Here is a 17,415-nt window from a genome sequence, read left to right as displayed (position 1 = left end):
AGCAATCTATGTTAAATCTTTATTCTAGTTTATTCCTGGGTTTGCCTTCATTCTCACCCTAGATTTGAGCTGAAGAGGTAGTGTGATTCTTGAACAAAGGAGGACAAGCTTTAAATATTTTTATTTTGCCATGCTGGAGGTGCACATGATTGGCAGGGACTATCCCAGAGTCATGGCCCCACCTCCACTTTTTTTTTTTTTGTTCAGTTTTTTTCCCATAATTTTAATTTTTATTGAAAATAGATTTTTTTTATACAATAAATTTTGATCAAGGTTTCCCCTCCTCCAAATCCTCTCTGATCCCCCCCTATCTACTCAAATCCACACCCTTTCTCTCTCTCCTTAGAAAACAGGTAACTTAAAGGGACTTAGTGATCTTCCAGCACACTCATGCCCTGGCCTCTGTGGTAGTACCACTACCTGACTCACAGGCTGGCAAGAGAATTGGCTTTCCTAGTGTTTCCTACCCCCTGTTACACTCGCCTATTAGCTTGAGTCCTGGTGCATAGGCTGCAGCCCAGACCAGTGGGATATTGAAGTCGAGCTTGTTGTGCTCAGTGGCACAAGTGTATTTTTTAAGACTCTCCAGATGATTGTGTACAACCATGCTTGAGAATAAATGTCCCTAATGGATCTCTCCACTAGAGTCACTTGCCCCGACACCTCAAGACACTTTAGGTATCATGACTTGGTATCACAATTTTCTGAGTAGAGGCCAGAGACTGTCTTGCAGTCAGTATGCAGACTGGCCAAACAAAGCATTTTCTAGCTCCCAGTGTCAGAGTGCCAAGGCTGAGAATCTTGTGTTGGGATCTGGAGCCAGCAACATTTTCATGACCTTCGAGCTTCTTAGAAATCCAGAATCCTAGCCTACCACAGACCTGCTGATCAAGAAATCACAGGGTTCTACCCTCATGTAACATGCCTGCATATTGAAATGTGCAAGGCCATGGTTTAGAAAGTGCCTAGAACAGCTCAGGATGGGGAGGAGAAAACTGTCCAGAGTCTTGTCCAGGGTCTGGGGAGAGTCCACAACTCTTTGCTTTCACCTGTAGGTTCAACTCTTCTCCTCTCCTGTATTCCGCAGGCTCTTGTCATCACCAATTCAGCTAGGAAGTCTTCTACGGTTGGGGAGATCGTCAACCTCATGTCTGTGGATGCCCAGCGCTTCATGGACTTGGCTACATACATTAACATGGTTTGGTCAGCCCCTCTGCAAGTCATCCTAGCCCTCTGGCTTCTGTGGCTGGTGTGTGTTTGCTCTTGGTCTCCTTCTTGTGCAGGGAGGGCTGGCCTTGTCTAGACACTGACAGGGAGGGCATGGATGGGAAAGAACATTTCTTGCTGTTATTTACATTTTATTTTCTGGTCCATTGACCAGTTTCTGGTTATTTTATTCTTTTCTTGTGTCATCAGGGATAAGTTCTATTTGGTGGCTTGGTATATATACACTGTCATTTCTGTGTGTGCAGGCAGGCAGGCAGGCGGGTGGGCATGAATGCACACCTGTGCACACAGGATTCAGAAGTGGACCTCAGGTGTCCTCCCCAATCTCTCTCCACCTTATTTTTTGAGAGAGTATCTCTCACTGAGCCTGGAGCTCACTGATTTAACTAGGGTAATTGGCCGATGAGCTCCAGCTTTTGTCTCTGTTTCCCCTACCCCAGCATTGGGATGACAGATGGATACTGCCACACCCAGGTTGTTTTGTGTTTGTTTTCCTTTTGAGACAGGGTCTCACTATGTAGTCCTTGCTGCCCTGGAACTTGTTATGTCTACTAGGCTGTCCTCAAACTCAGAGATCCTCCTGCCTCTGTCTTCACAGTGCTGAGATTATAGACATGCATCACCATGGTCATGATAATCTTTTCATGAAGTATATGTAATTAACAACCTTATATATAGTTAAACCACCAACTTTCTCCCACTGTATCCCTTCAAATGTGGAACAAACTTATTTATTGAACCTAAGTATATTGGCCAAGAGTTTTTCATTGTAAGGAATAGAAATCCATCTTAGCTTGAACAGACAAGAGGAATTTTGGGAGAGGAGTACTCATACCTAGACAATCCGGGGATCCCCAGGTATGGATGGGTCCAGAAGAACTGCCATGTTTAGAGGACTCAATTTCTTTCTTGTTATTTCTTGGCCCTGCTTTCTTTAATTGGCTTCATTGATAATGGCCCTGTGTCATCTTTATGGACAATAATATAAGAGAAGAGCTGATGGCATTCATTGCCTCCATGGGTCTCTCCTGGGGCACTGTGATTAACTAGCTCAGTCTAATTGGCCACCCTCAGTCATGAGTCCTCTCTGTTGCAAAAAGATGTGATAATCTTTCTGCTGGGCCATGAGTAGCTCCAAGACTGAGAAGATGGTAAGCCAGAAACAGCACATGCTCTGTCCATTCCCACAGGAATTCTTTCTCTTTTTTTCCCTTTTTTTTTCTTCTCTCCCAGTACTGAGGATGCAACTTGGGGCCCCTTTGCATGCTAAGCAAGTGCTTTACCACTGAGCTCCATCTACAGCTGAAGGAATTGCCCTCCTTACTCCCAGTTGATGATTCTTAACCCATCTTTGGTGGATCACCTCCCAGTGCAGACATGTGTGCACATTCACATGTTGTGAGTGTGGGCACACTGGCTTGAGTGTCATGGCTCTAGAGGCAATGGGACATGGGAAAATGGAACCAATAAATGAGGTAAACTAAAGTCTCATGCAATAGCCAACTTTATTCAGAGGCCCAGACAAATTATATCCTGAGGATTAAGAAAAGTCACATGAGTAAAGTTTTCATGAGTTCAAGCTGTACAATCACAAGGACAAAGCCACAAGTGGCAAAAACATGTTTTTCCATAGAGGCATATAAGTGATAATTTAAATATTTAATCCAATAACTTCAGCAAGCAGTAATGAGTAATCTGAAGTAAACTCACTCCTACCCACTACACCTGGGAGGATTAAAAAAACACATTCTAAGAACAATTGCGTATTTTCAGGAAACTGAGATCACAAGGGTCTTGTCTTATTTTCTTGGAGTGTTCTCACAGGCTCTTAGAATTCTCATGTAAATCCATTCCTGGACTGTGATCTGATACTTGAGGTTAGAGGATAACTTTGAATGTTGGTCTTCCCTTTCTACCTTGTTTGAGACAGGGTCTCTCTGTTGTTCCCACCTGTGTGTGCCAGGCTGACTGACCTTCAGACATCCAGGTTACTCCTACCTCATCCTCCCCTCACACTGTAGGTCTCTGGGTTTACAGATGTGCATACATGGGTTCTGAGGATATGAACTCAGGCCACATGCGTGCATGTAGGACAAACATGTAACCTACTGACTCAGCTCCCCAGCTGGGAGTCCCGGTATCCTTAGCATAGGAGTGTGTCTGATTTGATCTTCTGAGGTAGATTTTTGGCCTCATAGTGTACTATCCTTGACACCCTTGTGGACAAATAGCGTTGGAGTCTCCATGTCTCTGGTGGGTGTTATACCTGATCACTCCAGCAAAAACAAACGACTCCCCCAACCCCAAAGAACCAAAACAACAACAACAGCAGTAACAAAAAAACCAACTCCATCTGTTGAATGGAATTTACATTTAAACTTAAAAAAATTGTATTTATTTGTGTGTGTGTTTGTGTGCCACAGCTCATGTGACGGTCAGGGGACAACTTGTGAGCATCAGTTCTCTCCTTCCACCATATGGAACCTAGGGTTATCAGGCTTGGTGGTAAGAGGCTTGCAGACAAACCCATGGTCCCATCTCCCCAGCTCACCTGTGGCAAACACCCTTGCTCACAGAGCCGTCTCACCAATGCCTCTGTTTGTGTAGATGGAAATGAGTGGTGAGTGAAATGCTTTTGATGATGTAGCTGAGAAAGGAAAACCAGACCCGGGACCTGGCTCTTGGGGAGCAGCCCTGCACTGTGGCTCCAGCCCCACACAGAGAACATAAATAGCTAAATACAAATCTTCAAGTGGATACCATGGAGTGCACCCTTTCCTAGGAACTGTAATCCATGTGAAATGTTGAGAAGCCTCCATATTTTATTTGTGAATTATAAAGAAGGATCTAAGGGAGGCTAGTCTGGTCTGTACAGTAAGGCTGTCTTGCGACCAAAGCAGGATTTCCTTATTCAGACCACCAACCCCACAGTTTATTATGGTGGCTGCTAAGGCTGCCCTGGAACCAGGCTGTCTTTTCCATTCTGGGTTCTATGACCTTGAGCACATCCTCCCCTCACCCCACCTAAGAAATATTTATTGTAACAGCGTGTGTCTTCAGTATCCTAAATTGTGACAATTGGCTAAATGAGCATGTGATCCTCAGGGAGACTAAGCAGATATCAAAAATTATTATAAAATTTATTTCCCAATATGTTTATATTGTATGAGAAACCTAGCCGGGCGGTGGTGACACATGCCTTTAATCCCAGCACCTGCGAGGCAGAGCCAGGCGGATCTCTGTGAGTTCAAGGTCAGCCTGGTCTATAGAGCGAGATCTAGGACAGGCACCAAAACTACACAGAAACCCTGTCTCGAAAAACCAGAGAGAGAGAGAGAGAGAGAGAGAGAGAGAGAGAGAGAGAGAGAGAGAGAGAGAGAGAGAGATAGATAACTTGGCTGGAGAGATAGCTCAGGGGTTAGGAGTGCTTGCTGCTTTCAGAATCCAAGTTTGGTTCCCAGCACCCATGTCAGGCAGCTCACAATTACCTGTAACTCTAGCTCCAGGGGATCTGATTTATTCTGGCCTCCACTGGCTGGCACATGTATACATGTGGTATTTATACACACACACACACACACACACACACACACACACACACACACACACACATATATACACATTTTTTTAAAAGCAGTAAGTGTGGAATTAACCCATACAATTTTTATTTGTAAAGTTAGGGAGGTGGATCAATCTACAAGTGCTTGCCAGGTAAGCACAAAGGCCCAAGTTTGATCCCCAAGACCCTCCCTCTCAAACAAACAAAACAAAACAAAAAAACTCTATAATATAAGAATTGTGGCAATTGAGACAGAGAAAGACAAATTTCTAGGGCTCACTGACATGTTAGCCTAGCCTGACCAGCCAAAATCGAGGCAGATGATATCCTGAGGAATGGCACCCAAGTTTGATTTCATACACACACACCTGTATTCTGCACCCCCATGCCCCATGAACACTCATCCTGTGTATGGCCACCCCCATGCACACACACTTGTGTATCATACCCTGCCCAACAAGCACAAGTATACATGCAAATGATTATAATAAACATTTTTTAAAAATCAGTGCATTTGATCATAGAATGTTCTGCTAGCCTGTGCTGGGAGTGTCATGAAGTGTGTGGCATGCACTGTATCAGGGTCCCCAGAGCCATACCAGGCTTGTAGATTCCCTAGTTGGACAATCAAGTCAGAGCTGATTATAGAAAACCATCAGAGATGCTGGGGGATGGCTTAATCCATAAAAGGCCAGCTGGGCAAGCATGAAGGCCTGAGTTTGGATCCTTATTACCCATGCAAACAGCTGGGCCCTGAGCACATGTTTCTACTCCCAGTACTGGGAAGAAATGGCTCCGGGATCATGAAACTCTATCCTGTCTCGAGAAATAAAGTGAAAAGTTACTGAGGAAGACACCAGAATCAATTCCCGCATGTGCGAGAATGCGTGCACACTCCTCTCACATGTGCACACATACACTCAGCAAGGATAAGGCACCCATGCAAGAGCAGACAGCAACAAGTTTGAGTCTCTAGCAAGTCAAGGTCACAGTTGTGAAGCTGGGGAAGATAGGTTATTGCAGCTCATCTGTGTGTATGCTCTGTCTGGCAAGTACAAAATGCCTTGTAGAAGTAAGGAGGCGGCACACAAGCCACACTGTTAGTGCAGGCTGAGGTGAAGCAAGTCCTCCCTACCTGTTCTGTGAGTGACAGGAAACCCCTTTGAAACCCAAGTCTTACAGTGCCAGCCACCAGCCAATCTTTTTTTTTAATTAATTAATTAATTTATTTATTTATTTCATTTTTCTTAAGAAATTTTCTACTCCACATACTATCCACAGATCCCCCCTCCTCCCTCCTTCCACCTCCAGCTCTCTTTCCCAAGCCACCCTGCATCCCCACATCCCCCACATTGAGGTCTCCCATGGGGAGTCAGCAGAACCCAGCACACTGAGCCTAGGCAGGTCCAAGCCCCTTCCCACTGCACCAAGGCTGTGCAAGGTATCACACCACAGGCACTGGGTTCCAGAAGCCTGCCCATAGACCAGGGACAGATCCTGATCCTCCTGCCTGGGTGTCCCCCAAACAGTTCAAGCCAAACAACCGTCTTCTGTGTCCAGAGGGCCCAGTCCAGTCCAATGGGGGCTCCACAGCCACCAGTCCACAGTTCATGGGCCACCAGCCAGTCTTATAGCCACCCTTCCAGCCATCCAGATTGGCACTAAGTCATCAGGCTGGAGGTTAACTAGCCAGCACCTTAAGGCCTTTCTAAGATTCCAAAGGTCAAATTTGCATTTCTTACCTGGTTCTCAAGAGCTTTGGATAAGGGATAGTTTGCCTACATATTCTTAAAAGGGTTGGGAGGACCCCAACTGAAAACTTTTGATGTCCCATCTTTGGGTAAAAGGAATAAATGACTGGCACCATACTTGGTTGGTGGGTCCACCTGGAGTGTGTAGTCCACATTAGATGATGTGAGTACCAGGCCTCTCTTCTGTTTGCCAAGTGACTAATTATCACCTGTCTTTCCTTAGAACCTGGGCCCTTCTGTGTTGGCTGGGGTGGCTGTGATGGTCTTCATGGTACCCTTCAATGCTGTGATGGCCATGAAGACCAAGACCTATCAGGTAGGATGTCTATCTCCATGAGGCTTCACCCTGAGCCCTGGCCTGGGTCTTTCCAGATGAAGGTCACCCAGTTTCCTGATGGTTAGCCTCATCTATTATAGGTTCCATAATACAGCAACATTGTTTCCTTGAGTGTCCTGGCCTTGGAGTTTCTGCAAGTTTTCCAAGGGGCAGCCATGGTCAATGCCCCAGAGCTGGTCTGAGCAGGCAGGCAGGCAGAGAGAGACTCTGTCATAGTGACTGGGAGCCCATCTGCCTCCCTCCCTCTTTTGTAGTGGTTACTTATGTATATACAGTGCTAACTCTTATTTTGAGAGACACTTTTTAAAAAGTGTTTTAACACAGTAAGTGCTTTTCTACTATACAATTTTAAGCTACAAAAGACTGTAGGTTAGAAGGAGTGGTGTCCTGTGTCCCACCTTCTTGGCCACACTGAAGTGGATCCTTTCTTCTCCCTCCTTCCCTCTCTCCTTCCCTCCCTCCCTCCCTCCCTCTCTCTCTGTCTCTCTGTCTCTCTCTCTGTCTCTTTGTCTCCCTGTCTCTCTCTGTCTCTCTCTCTCTCTGTCTCTCTCTCTTCAGTTTTTTGAGACAGGATTTCTCTGTGTAGTCCTGACTGTCCTGGAACTCACTTTGTACCAGGCTGGCCTAGAACTCATCGAGATCTGCCTGCCTCTGCCTCCTGAATGCTGGAATTAAAGGCGTGCACCACCACTGCCTGGCTGTAATTTCTGCCTGCCCCCCCTTCCTCCTTCCCTCCATCCCTTCCTTCCTTGTCTTGATTTTATCATGTAACCCAGACTGGCCTCGCTTTCAGTCTTCCTGTCTCAAACTGCAAGGATTACAAGCTTGCACCATCCTGCCTGGCTTTACCTCTAGAGCTTTCCACGTACAATATAATTATATGTATAATTAGGCTTGGTATGAAATGATGTGCTTCTTTTTAATAGTTCTTTTTTTCCTCCTTTTATTGAAAGTAGATTTTTCCCCCTCATATAATATGTCCTGATATAGTTCTCTTCCCTGTACCCCTCCAGTTCCTTCCTATCTCCCCTCCCATTGAATCTACTCCCTTTCTTGTCTCTCAATAGAAAACAAACAGGCTTCTCAGGGAATATAATATAATATAATGGTAAAAGATAAAGATAAACTAAGAGCTAACTCATTGAAATTGGACAAAACAAACAGAAGGAAACAAGCTAGAGAGAAGGTACCAGAAACAGACATGTTTGTTTGCATACTCAGGAATCCCATAAAAACATTAAACTGGTGATACTTTTATCATGTATTTTTAATCCAGTGGACATTTGTGATGGTAAGATTTTATCTTCCTGTGTGGATCATGTGGTATTCACATCCCATGTTTCTCTGCCCCCTGTTGTTGGGCGTGCTGTCTTTGGCTGCACTGATGGCCTCCAAGTGGGCTGACCATGATGGGATGGTGGCCTTGTAGGCTGACTTTTTGGAGCAGGCCAGTCGGCAGGTTTTGTCCTGGAATAAGTAGGCTTCCCTGGGTGGCTCACCTCCAAAACTGCTCCTATCTCTGTTTTCAGGTCTAGTTGCGTATGGTTCTCCTGTGTGTGACCCAGGGGTGACCATGGCACCAGTCTGGCTGAACATGGCATGGCTGTGTATGAAATGCTTTGAAAACTGTCTGCCAAGGGTGATGTGCCAGATGGTTTTAAAATATTTAACAACTACATGTCTTTGTCATGGCTTATCAGAACCAGCGCCAGCCAGACCTGGCATGTTTCAGTATTTTAATGACTAGAGAGTGGCTGGAAATCAGTTATGAGAAAAAGAAAAAACACCAGGCGTGGTGGTGTTCTTGTCAGTCTAGCACTTGGGAAGCTGAGGCAGGGAGACTATAGAGTAAGACCATGTAAAAAGAGAGTGCTAGAAGAGAAAGAACAGGAGGGAGGAAGAGAGTAAAAAGGAAAGGGGGAATAATTTGTTCTCTCCTGGTTCTGATCAGCAGCATGAAGTGGCATTCCCTGTTCTTTGACTGCCTGGGGGCTTTGTCTCACTTCCATCTCTCAGCTCTGAGTTGGTCTCTCAGTCGAATCCAACCTGATTTGAAGAAGTTTCAACTTTTATAATGGCTGAGTCTTTTGCCATGGTCTGGGAGCTGACATTATGGCTCATGGGTTCCAAGGCTAGCTTTCCCAATCTCTGGTAGGAGCCATTTCTAATTATAGATGTCTTTAGGGCCAGGTTGCTGATCTCTTTCCCTGCAGGTGGCACACATGAAGAGCAAAGACAACAGAATCAAGCTGATGAATGAGATCCTCAATGGGATCAAAGTACTTAAGCTATATGCCTGGGAGTTGGCATTCCAGGACAAGGTCATGGACATCAGGCAGGAGGAGCTGAAGGTGCTAAAGAAATCTGCATACCTGGCAGCTGTGGGCACATTCACCTGGGTCTGCACACCTTTTCTGGTGAGTGGGGCAGTTATTTTTGTGAGGGATATTTTGTTATGTCTTCTGTTTTTAAACCTAAATATTTGTAAAAATTTTAAAATCAAATTTACTTATTTGTGTGCATGTGTGTAGGGGATATGAGTGCTATGGCACACATGCAGAGGCCAGAGGACATCTAGAGTTCTCTCCTTCTACCTTGTAGGCTCCAGGGATTGAACTGAGTTTGTCAGGCTTGGCAGCAAGTGCCTTTGCCATTGAGCCAGCACCTAAATATTTTTCAAAGGCTGCTAGTTCAGGGCTGGGGTTTAGCTCAGTGGTATAGCATTTGCTTAGGTATGATGTCCTGGGTTCCATCCCCATCACTACAAAGCTAACCAGACAGACAAAAGATTGCCATTTGAGCAAAAACTTCCCCATCACTCCTCTCCAAGGCTGATACCCTCAGCCTATTTTATTTGCAATGCTTGGCAGCTCCACATTGCCAGCCCAGCTGCTGTTACAGAATGGAAACCTGTGCCTTCAGCTTCCTTCATTGAGAAAGTCTCACAAGAAAGCATACTAGGGCTGGGGTGATGGCTCATCAGTGAAGGGTTTACCTCATAAGAATGAGTTCCTGTGTTTGATCTCCAGCACTTTATGTTCAACAACAGAGCCAGAAGTGGTGAGGAGGCAGAGACAGGCAGATTCTGGGCTCCCTGGCCAGGCTAAGTTAAGGCCAGTGACAGAGCCTATCTCAGGTGGATGGTGCCTAAAGACTAGCAGCTGATATGGTGCATGCTTTTAAACCCAGCACTAGGGAGGCAGAGGCAGATGCATCTCTGAGTTCAAGGCCAGCCTGGTCTACAGAGTGAGTTCCAGGACAGCTAGGGCTGTTAAACAGAGAAACCCTGTCTCGAAAAACCAAACCAAACCAAAACAAAAAATCAAAACTGAACAACCAAACAAATAGAATGGCCACTGAGGTTATTGTTCTGGCCTCTACATGCACACATACACATGCACACACATGCACAAAAACATGTCCAAACACACACAATGTTATCTGAACTAAACTGCATACTTGGTTGCCATAGCTGGTAGAAGCCAGGGGACCAGTGTCGTCTTGTTACTAAATGATTGCACTGTGGCTTGTCAGTGGCCTAAGACCAGGTGTCCAGTGGCACTGCCAGACAAGTTCTAAAATTACAGTTCTGTTTATTGCCTGTGTCTGGAATTTCAGCTCTGGGAGGACATCTGTGGACACCTTGTCCCTATTTCTCAGAGGGTCCAAGGCTAACACTCAGTACCCTGCTGTTCATGGTAGCTACCAGATTGTATAGGAAGTTCTAAAGTGTACATGCATGCTGTCTCCACATATCCACTGTGACAAATCCTTTGCTCCAGAGAGACTGTTTCGTGCATGTTCAGAAAACAGTGTCTAAGGTTATAGGTATTTAAAAATACCTTTATAGGGGCTGGAGAGATGACTCAGCAGTTATGAACACCTGATGTTCTTCCAGAGGACTGAGTTCAGTCCCTAGCACCCAAAGTGAGCTGCTCACAACCACCTAGAACTCCAGTCCCAGGGGATCTGACGCCCTCTTCTAGTCCCTGTGTGCACTCACACACACATGTGGCACATACACAGAGAGAAACACACACAGATAAATAAAAATAAGATAAATCTTTAAAATATGTTTATGTGTTCTAGTAGAATTACACTATACGTAGCGTGGCATGCTCAAGGCCCTGGGTTTGATTTTCAACTCTGAATAAAAAAATAAAAAAGTGTCTTCTGACACAGACAAATCACCCTATCCTTCCTCACCCTGTTAGCTGGCTCTTCCTGTAGGTCCATACCTGTTTTGGACACAAAAGCACCTTGCATTTTACTCCCTTTGCTTTCACACAGTAATTGAGGGCACTGTAGAAGTCTTTATTGTTGAGAATTAGGTGTGTGGCTGATGGGGATGGGTGACAAGGTTTACCTGAGCTGTGCTCCCCTAAGAATGAGATGGGCCTGGAACACTTTATTATTTTTTTTATAACCCTTGTGTTTTGGTTAGGGTTACTATTGCTGTGAAAAGACACCATGACCATGGGCAACTTTTATAAAGAGAACATTTAACTGGGGGGTGGCTCACTTACAGTTTCAGTCCATTATCATCATAAGGGGGAGTGTGGCGGCTTGCAGGCAGACATGGTGCTAGAGTGGAGAGTGCTACATTTTCCAGGCAACTAAAGTTAACAGAAACACTGAATGGTATCCTGAGCATAGGAAACCTCAAAGCCTGCCCCCACAGTGACACACTTCCTCAAACAAGGCCATACGAACTTCAACAAAACCACACCTCCTAATAGTGCCACTCCCTGAGATTTTGAGGGCCAATTACATTCAAACTACCACATTCTACTCCCTGGCCCCCATAAACTTGTAACAATATTATGCAAAATGCATTTAATTCAACTTCAAAAGTCCCCATAGTCTATAACAGTCTCAAACTTGTTTCAAAGTCCCAAGTTTCTTCTGAGACATGTGGCAATCTCTTAACTATAATCCTTTGTAAAAAAAAGGCAGATCACATTCTTTCAACATAAAAATAGCACAGGATATACATTACCATTCCAAAACACAGGGAAGTGAGCATAGTGAGGAAATGCTGGACTAAAGCAAGATCAAAAACCAGCTGGGCAAACTCCAAACTCTACATCTCCATGTCTGATGTTGAAATGCTCTTCAGATCTCGAACTCCTTTCAGCGTTGTTTACTGCAGCCTTGACAGAACCTGTAGTTTCTAGCCTGTTTCTGAAAATGCTAGCCTTCAAAGATCTTTTGCCCTTGTCTCCATTCCAAAGCCAGAAAGTACTGGAGAGAAGGATTCTGGACCTCTGAACTTGCCCCTTAGTTTCTGGCTGAGTTCGGTATATGTTACCTTTTTAATTGCTGTGACAGAGGCAATTTAATGGAGGAGGGCTTAGCTTTGCCTCACAGATACCAGTGCACTGTGGTGCCTAGGATGACATTGTACCTGCAGTGCGTTGGGAGCTTGGCTTTCAGCATGGCTTACTCTCAACTTGGTGGATCAGGATGCAGGGTCAGGTTATAACCTGGAAGACCTGTTCTGGAATCTGATATCTGTCAGCTAGGCCTGGTGTCCTGAGGGTTCCCTGTCCTCCCAGACAGTGGTACCTGCTGGAGAGCAGGTATCCCAACACAAGAGCCTGTGGAGAGATTTTACCCTGAAGTCAGAGCAGCTGGGAAGGCTGAAAATGTCGGGATTCCAACATTTTGGCTGAACCTTTTGTCAAGAAACAGTTGAGGCCAGTTGTTAGCATGGCCCTGAGCCCTGAAAAGGTACCCAGCCTCTGCCTGCATTAGGAGAAAAGATGTGGTCTGTGCTGCCTTTCCACTGGCAGGCTCCTGCTTCAAGGATAGGTGGTGTTTACCTATGGTGATGGGAGACAGGTGAGAGGCCTTGACTCTTGTTCTGGGGTCAGAGCTTAGAGTGTCTATCACTTGCTCCTCTTTTCTAAGCCAGAGTTCAGCTCTTGGTGATCTGTGAGCTGCTTGCCTCTTGTTTGTCCTGGACCTCCTTCTGTAATTACCAGCCCCTGGGGTAATGACTACTATGTGGCACTTTACTGATCAGAGCTTGGCATGTTATGTCTGTCTCCAGAGCAGAGGGGCCTTGGCATAGGGCATCTACATAATACCTGTGTGTGGGTGGATGAATGAGTGACTGAAAGTTGTATTGCTTCAGTTCTATCATGCTGACAGAAATCTGACTCCATCTACTAGAATGTCCAAGGCCTGGCCTGGTTGTTAGGGAATGTTAGCATTCAGACTACACATGGCAGCCTTGGCAGGTTTGAGCCAAGGTGCCTGAGGCAAGTGAGGGAGACATGCCACGTAGACATACTGGGCATCGGCCAAGGAGGCATGATGGAAAGTAACTTACACTGTACAGGTGGCACCCATGAGGAAAGTTTTATTATTAAAGGGGGAGGGAAGAGGGAAGAAAGAGAAAGGAGAGAGAGAAGTGGAGGTGTTAGTTATTTAGCGGCGCTCTTACTCTTCGAGGAAATGTCACGAAACAAGACAGAATCTACTAACAAGAGTTTTATTAAGATAAAAGAGACAGAGGAGTGCTCAGGCTTGCGGAGAGACACATGTGTGGGGAAGAAGAAAAGGAGGAGGAGGAGGAGGAGGAGGAGGAGGAGGAGGAGGAGGAGGAGGAGGAGGAAGAGGAGGAGGAGGAAGCCGGGAATATGCCGCCGGCTTATAAAGGCTGGGTGGCGCATGCGTACACAGATTGACATAGCTACTCCACGCATGCGCAGATCACATGGTTGCGTTGTGCGCTCTTACACAACCATGTGAAGTCACGGGGTCCTGGTCACCGAGACACCTTGACCCAGAAATGGCTATTTTGACGTGGAACTGCTAGGCGGAAGTGTCTAGGTCCGCCGGGCATGTGCAAACATGCCCAACCATGGGGGCGTGTTGTGAATCCATCAGGAGGTGCATGCCTCCTGGAAGGAGAGAGAGGGAAAGAGGAAGGAAGAGAGAGAGAAGGGAGAGGGGTTTTCTCTTAAAGGGGACTTTAGGGTCCCCAAGGGGTGGGTCTGAATGCTAATATTCCCTAACACTGGTCCCCACTGTGTGCCAGTCTCAGCCACTCTGCACTACCAACTCCACTCCAGAGTCCTTGATGCCAGGGCTTCCAGGCCTGCCTTGCTCCCCAGCCTGTGGCACCCAAAACCTAGTAGTTGTTCAGTTAACAGATGATGACTTGTAGCTGTGTGATTGCTACACAAGTGTGTGGGTTCACTTGGGTCCGTGGAATGAAGACACAAAGGCATCTTAAGAATGAATTTAGCCTGTCATGGCTGCAGGGGAGTCCAGCCTGGAAGGATTGAAGCACTATCCCCTCACCTAGGGCAGTTTTATTTCTCTCCAGTACAGTTCAGCCAGTTAATTTCCATGTGCTCAAAACAACCTGAAAGGAGCTCCCAACAACACAATGCCAAGTGCAAAATTCTGAATTGTCAGGTACCACGGTTTTCCGGGTTTCCTGAATCAAGTTTTGCATAGGCCTTTGTATCCTTGGGAAACTCCAAGACAGGATTCACATAGAGGGCAGCAAGGGAAACAAAATGTGTCTGCTAGACAAAAGATGGATTAGGGCCAAGTGCTACTCTCTGGAGCCAGGCCAGGTGCAGCTCAGCAGGGACGCCACTACAATGACTGTTTGTGTGCCCCTCACTTCCTGGAGAGCATAGAACTCTGGGCCTGACAGAGGGAGTTAGAGCAGTGAGAACAGACATGAGTGGAAGAAAGGTCAGAATGATGAGAAAGGATGACATCTACAATCCAGTGGGCCCTGGTGCTGGCCAAGATTGGCTTTTATACTAGAGCACTTTCATTACTCTGTGTGTGTGTGTGTGTGTGTGTGTGTGTGTGTGTGTGTGTGTGTGTATGCACTCCATGGGGCATGTGCAGAGGTCAGAGGACAACCTGTGGAAGTAGGTTCTGTTCTTCCACTATGCGTTTCCCAGGGATGGAACTTGGGTTGTCAGGCTTGGCGGCAAGTATCTATATCTTCTGAGCTCTTTTGCTGGCCCCTGTAAAATTTTTCATATTTGAGATGTGCCCCCATATTAGTTTATAGCTTCACACTTTCTCTAGCAGGCAGCAAGCTCAGCAGCCATTTTCATTACCTAGTAGAAGACCTTATACTTGTTACAAGTTACTCCCAATCCCTTATTCCCACTAATTCTGGTAACCATCAGTCTGCTTCCTACCTCTGCAGAGTTGCCTGTTGGGAGCATTCTGTATAAACAGAATGAAAAATGAGATGGCTTTCCATTTCTGTCAGTCAGGATAACATTTTTTTAGTTTCATTCATGAAATAGCATGTTTAAGAATGGCATTCTTTTTTATGGCTGAGTAATATTCCAATGTGTGGGCTATTTTTAGAGACTTTTGAACAAATACATTTGTGTGAGGGAGAGGGGTGGGAAGAGACTGATGGATCGTTGTTAAATTACTATTAGATGGAAGCACAGTGCCAACAGAATAGTGTCTGGTCCATTTGGAAAAGCTAGAGCAAAAATATGTTTTTACTGCAGTGGAAAGAGAAATGATTGAGGGATGGAATGTGACCTGAATTTGTGTCCAAAGCATCACATGACACCTCATTATTATGTACAGTTTTAAAATTTTTTTTTTTTATTTTATGTGCATTGATGTTTTGTCTGCATGTATGTCTGTGTGAGGGTGTCAGATCTTGAAGTTACAGACAGTTATTAGCTGCCATGTGGGTGCTGGGAATTTAACCTGGGTCCTCTGAAAAAGCAGTCAGTGCTCTTAACCACTGAGCCATCTCTCCAGCCCCTATGTACAGTTTTAATGTGTGAGTTAAAAAATAAATTTTAAACTGGGCGGTGGTGGCGCACGCCTTTAATCCCAGCACTCAGGAGGCAGAGGCAGGCGGATCTTTGTGAGTTTGAGGCCAGTCTGGTCTACAGAGCGAGATCCAGGAAAGGCGCAAAGTTACACAGAGAAAAACCTAAATAAATAAATAAATAAATAAATAAATAAATAAATAAATAAATTTTAATCAGGCATAGTGACACACACCTTTAATCCCAGCACTCAGTAGGCAGAGGCATATATATCTCTGAATTTGAGGCTAGCCTAGTGTATATAGTGAGTTCCAGGACAGCCAGGACTACATAGTAGGAACCTGTCTCAAACATAAATAAAATAAAATAAGGTTAAAAATATAATATGTCTCAAAACGTTTAAAACATAATCTGTGAGGCTTGTATATCCAGGATGCTCACCCACATGATAGAGTGTTGATGGCCTTTGGTGCACTGTCTCCCAGTTCTTCCCTGGGTCTGCTGATAGGCAGAGTGGGAAGCAGATCTACTTGTGCCCAGGTTGCAAGACCCCCAAGCAAGACCACCACAGAGCCGATATCTGATGCAAGCACACAGATGTTTTTTTAATAACAAAACAAGCAAGCCCAGGACTTGGTCCGTGGAGGACAGCCCTGAGCACTCATTTTAAGGGGTTTATATAGGAAAGGTTTACATGCAGCTTGGGATTGGACGAGGGGGCTAGGGGTGAGGTAGTTCTTTGAAGTTATTGGCTGAACTATAAGCATGAGGTTACTAATGGCTAACAGGATTCAGGATATCTATAGAGACATAAATTTTTTACTCCCTATGTCCTGCTTTTGTTGAACCCAGGATATATACATTCAGATTTATTGTTCCAGTCTTACTCTCCTATAAGTTCAATTTCTGGTCTTTTGAGCCCATTACTCCCCATATCTTGTTTTGCCAAGTCCAGGATACATAGATTTATTATCCCAGCCTTACAAGTTCAACTTCTGATCACTTCTAAAACTGCTGGTCAGCAAGTACCTTTGGAGGAGGGGAGGGGGAAGCATCTCCCAAGATGGCTACTGATTTTTCCCTTTCAGTCTCTTTGCTGGATACATCAGACTCATGTTTCTAGGAGGATGGAATCCTTGGCAGCATGGCCAAAGGGGCCTGACCATAAGTGTAAAGTGGAATAAATTCAGCCTCCTCGGTGACCCTATAGGATTTGCACTCAGTACTTGGCTTGGATGTCCTTATAGGTGTGTCAACTTCATGTCATATATGGGGAGCCAACCCATCTGAGGAACAGAGCCCACACTGGGCCACACAAATGACATGCTCTGGGTGAATAGGTTCTAGTTTCATGCCCCACTGGCTTCTAGGGGTGATTGAAATGACACATATGTGCATGGCTGCTCCTGCTCAGGTTATGTCCAGGGGAAAGCCTTTGGTAGCTCCAGGACCAGGCCTGTCTGTCTGCCCTATATATGCTTTTCTGAATTGCTTATACTACTTGTGTCCCAGAGGACTCCTAAGGGACCCTTGGCTACCCACTAGATGACACCAGGGAGTCTCCCATCTGAGCAACAGACTCAAAATCACTAGGCACTTGTCCACTCCTGAGTCAAGTCACCCTCTGGGATTATTCAGGACTCTTCTTTCTCCAGACAAAGGATGAAATTAACATACCAAAGGGCTGCCCTTGGGGCATGATCAGCCTGCTGTGCACCATCCTCACTGCTGGGACTTTCTGGTTTTTGTTTTGTT

General features: G+C 45.5%; 1 protein-coding gene across 4 annotated transcripts in view; it reads left to right on the top strand.

The window, feature by feature from the left end:
• Abcc1 (ATP binding cassette subfamily C member 1) overlaps window positions 1–17,415 on the top strand; it is a 129,278-nt gene that overhangs the window by 74,884 nt on the left and 36,979 nt on the right. For all 4 annotated transcript variants that reach the window (XM_059269931.1, XM_059269933.1, XM_059269930.1 and 1 more), the window contains 3 exons: window positions 1,088–1,249; window positions 6,761–6,853; window positions 9,088–9,291. In XM_059269931.1, the coding sequence (XP_059125914.1) occupies window positions 1,088–1,249; window positions 6,761–6,853; window positions 9,088–9,291 (459 nt within the window). The remainder of the gene's footprint in view (window positions 1–1,087; window positions 1,250–6,760; window positions 6,854–9,087; window positions 9,292–17,415) is intronic.

The sequence above is a fragment of the Peromyscus eremicus genome, chromosome 8a (genome assembly GCF_949786415.1).
Source record: "Peromyscus eremicus chromosome 8a, PerEre_H2_v1, whole genome shotgun sequence".
NCBI classification, from domain to species: Eukaryota; Metazoa; Chordata; class Mammalia; order Rodentia; family Cricetidae; genus Peromyscus; species Peromyscus eremicus.
Note: the sequence above shows the minus strand (reverse complement) of the source record. Positions and strands in the feature narration are given on the sequence as shown.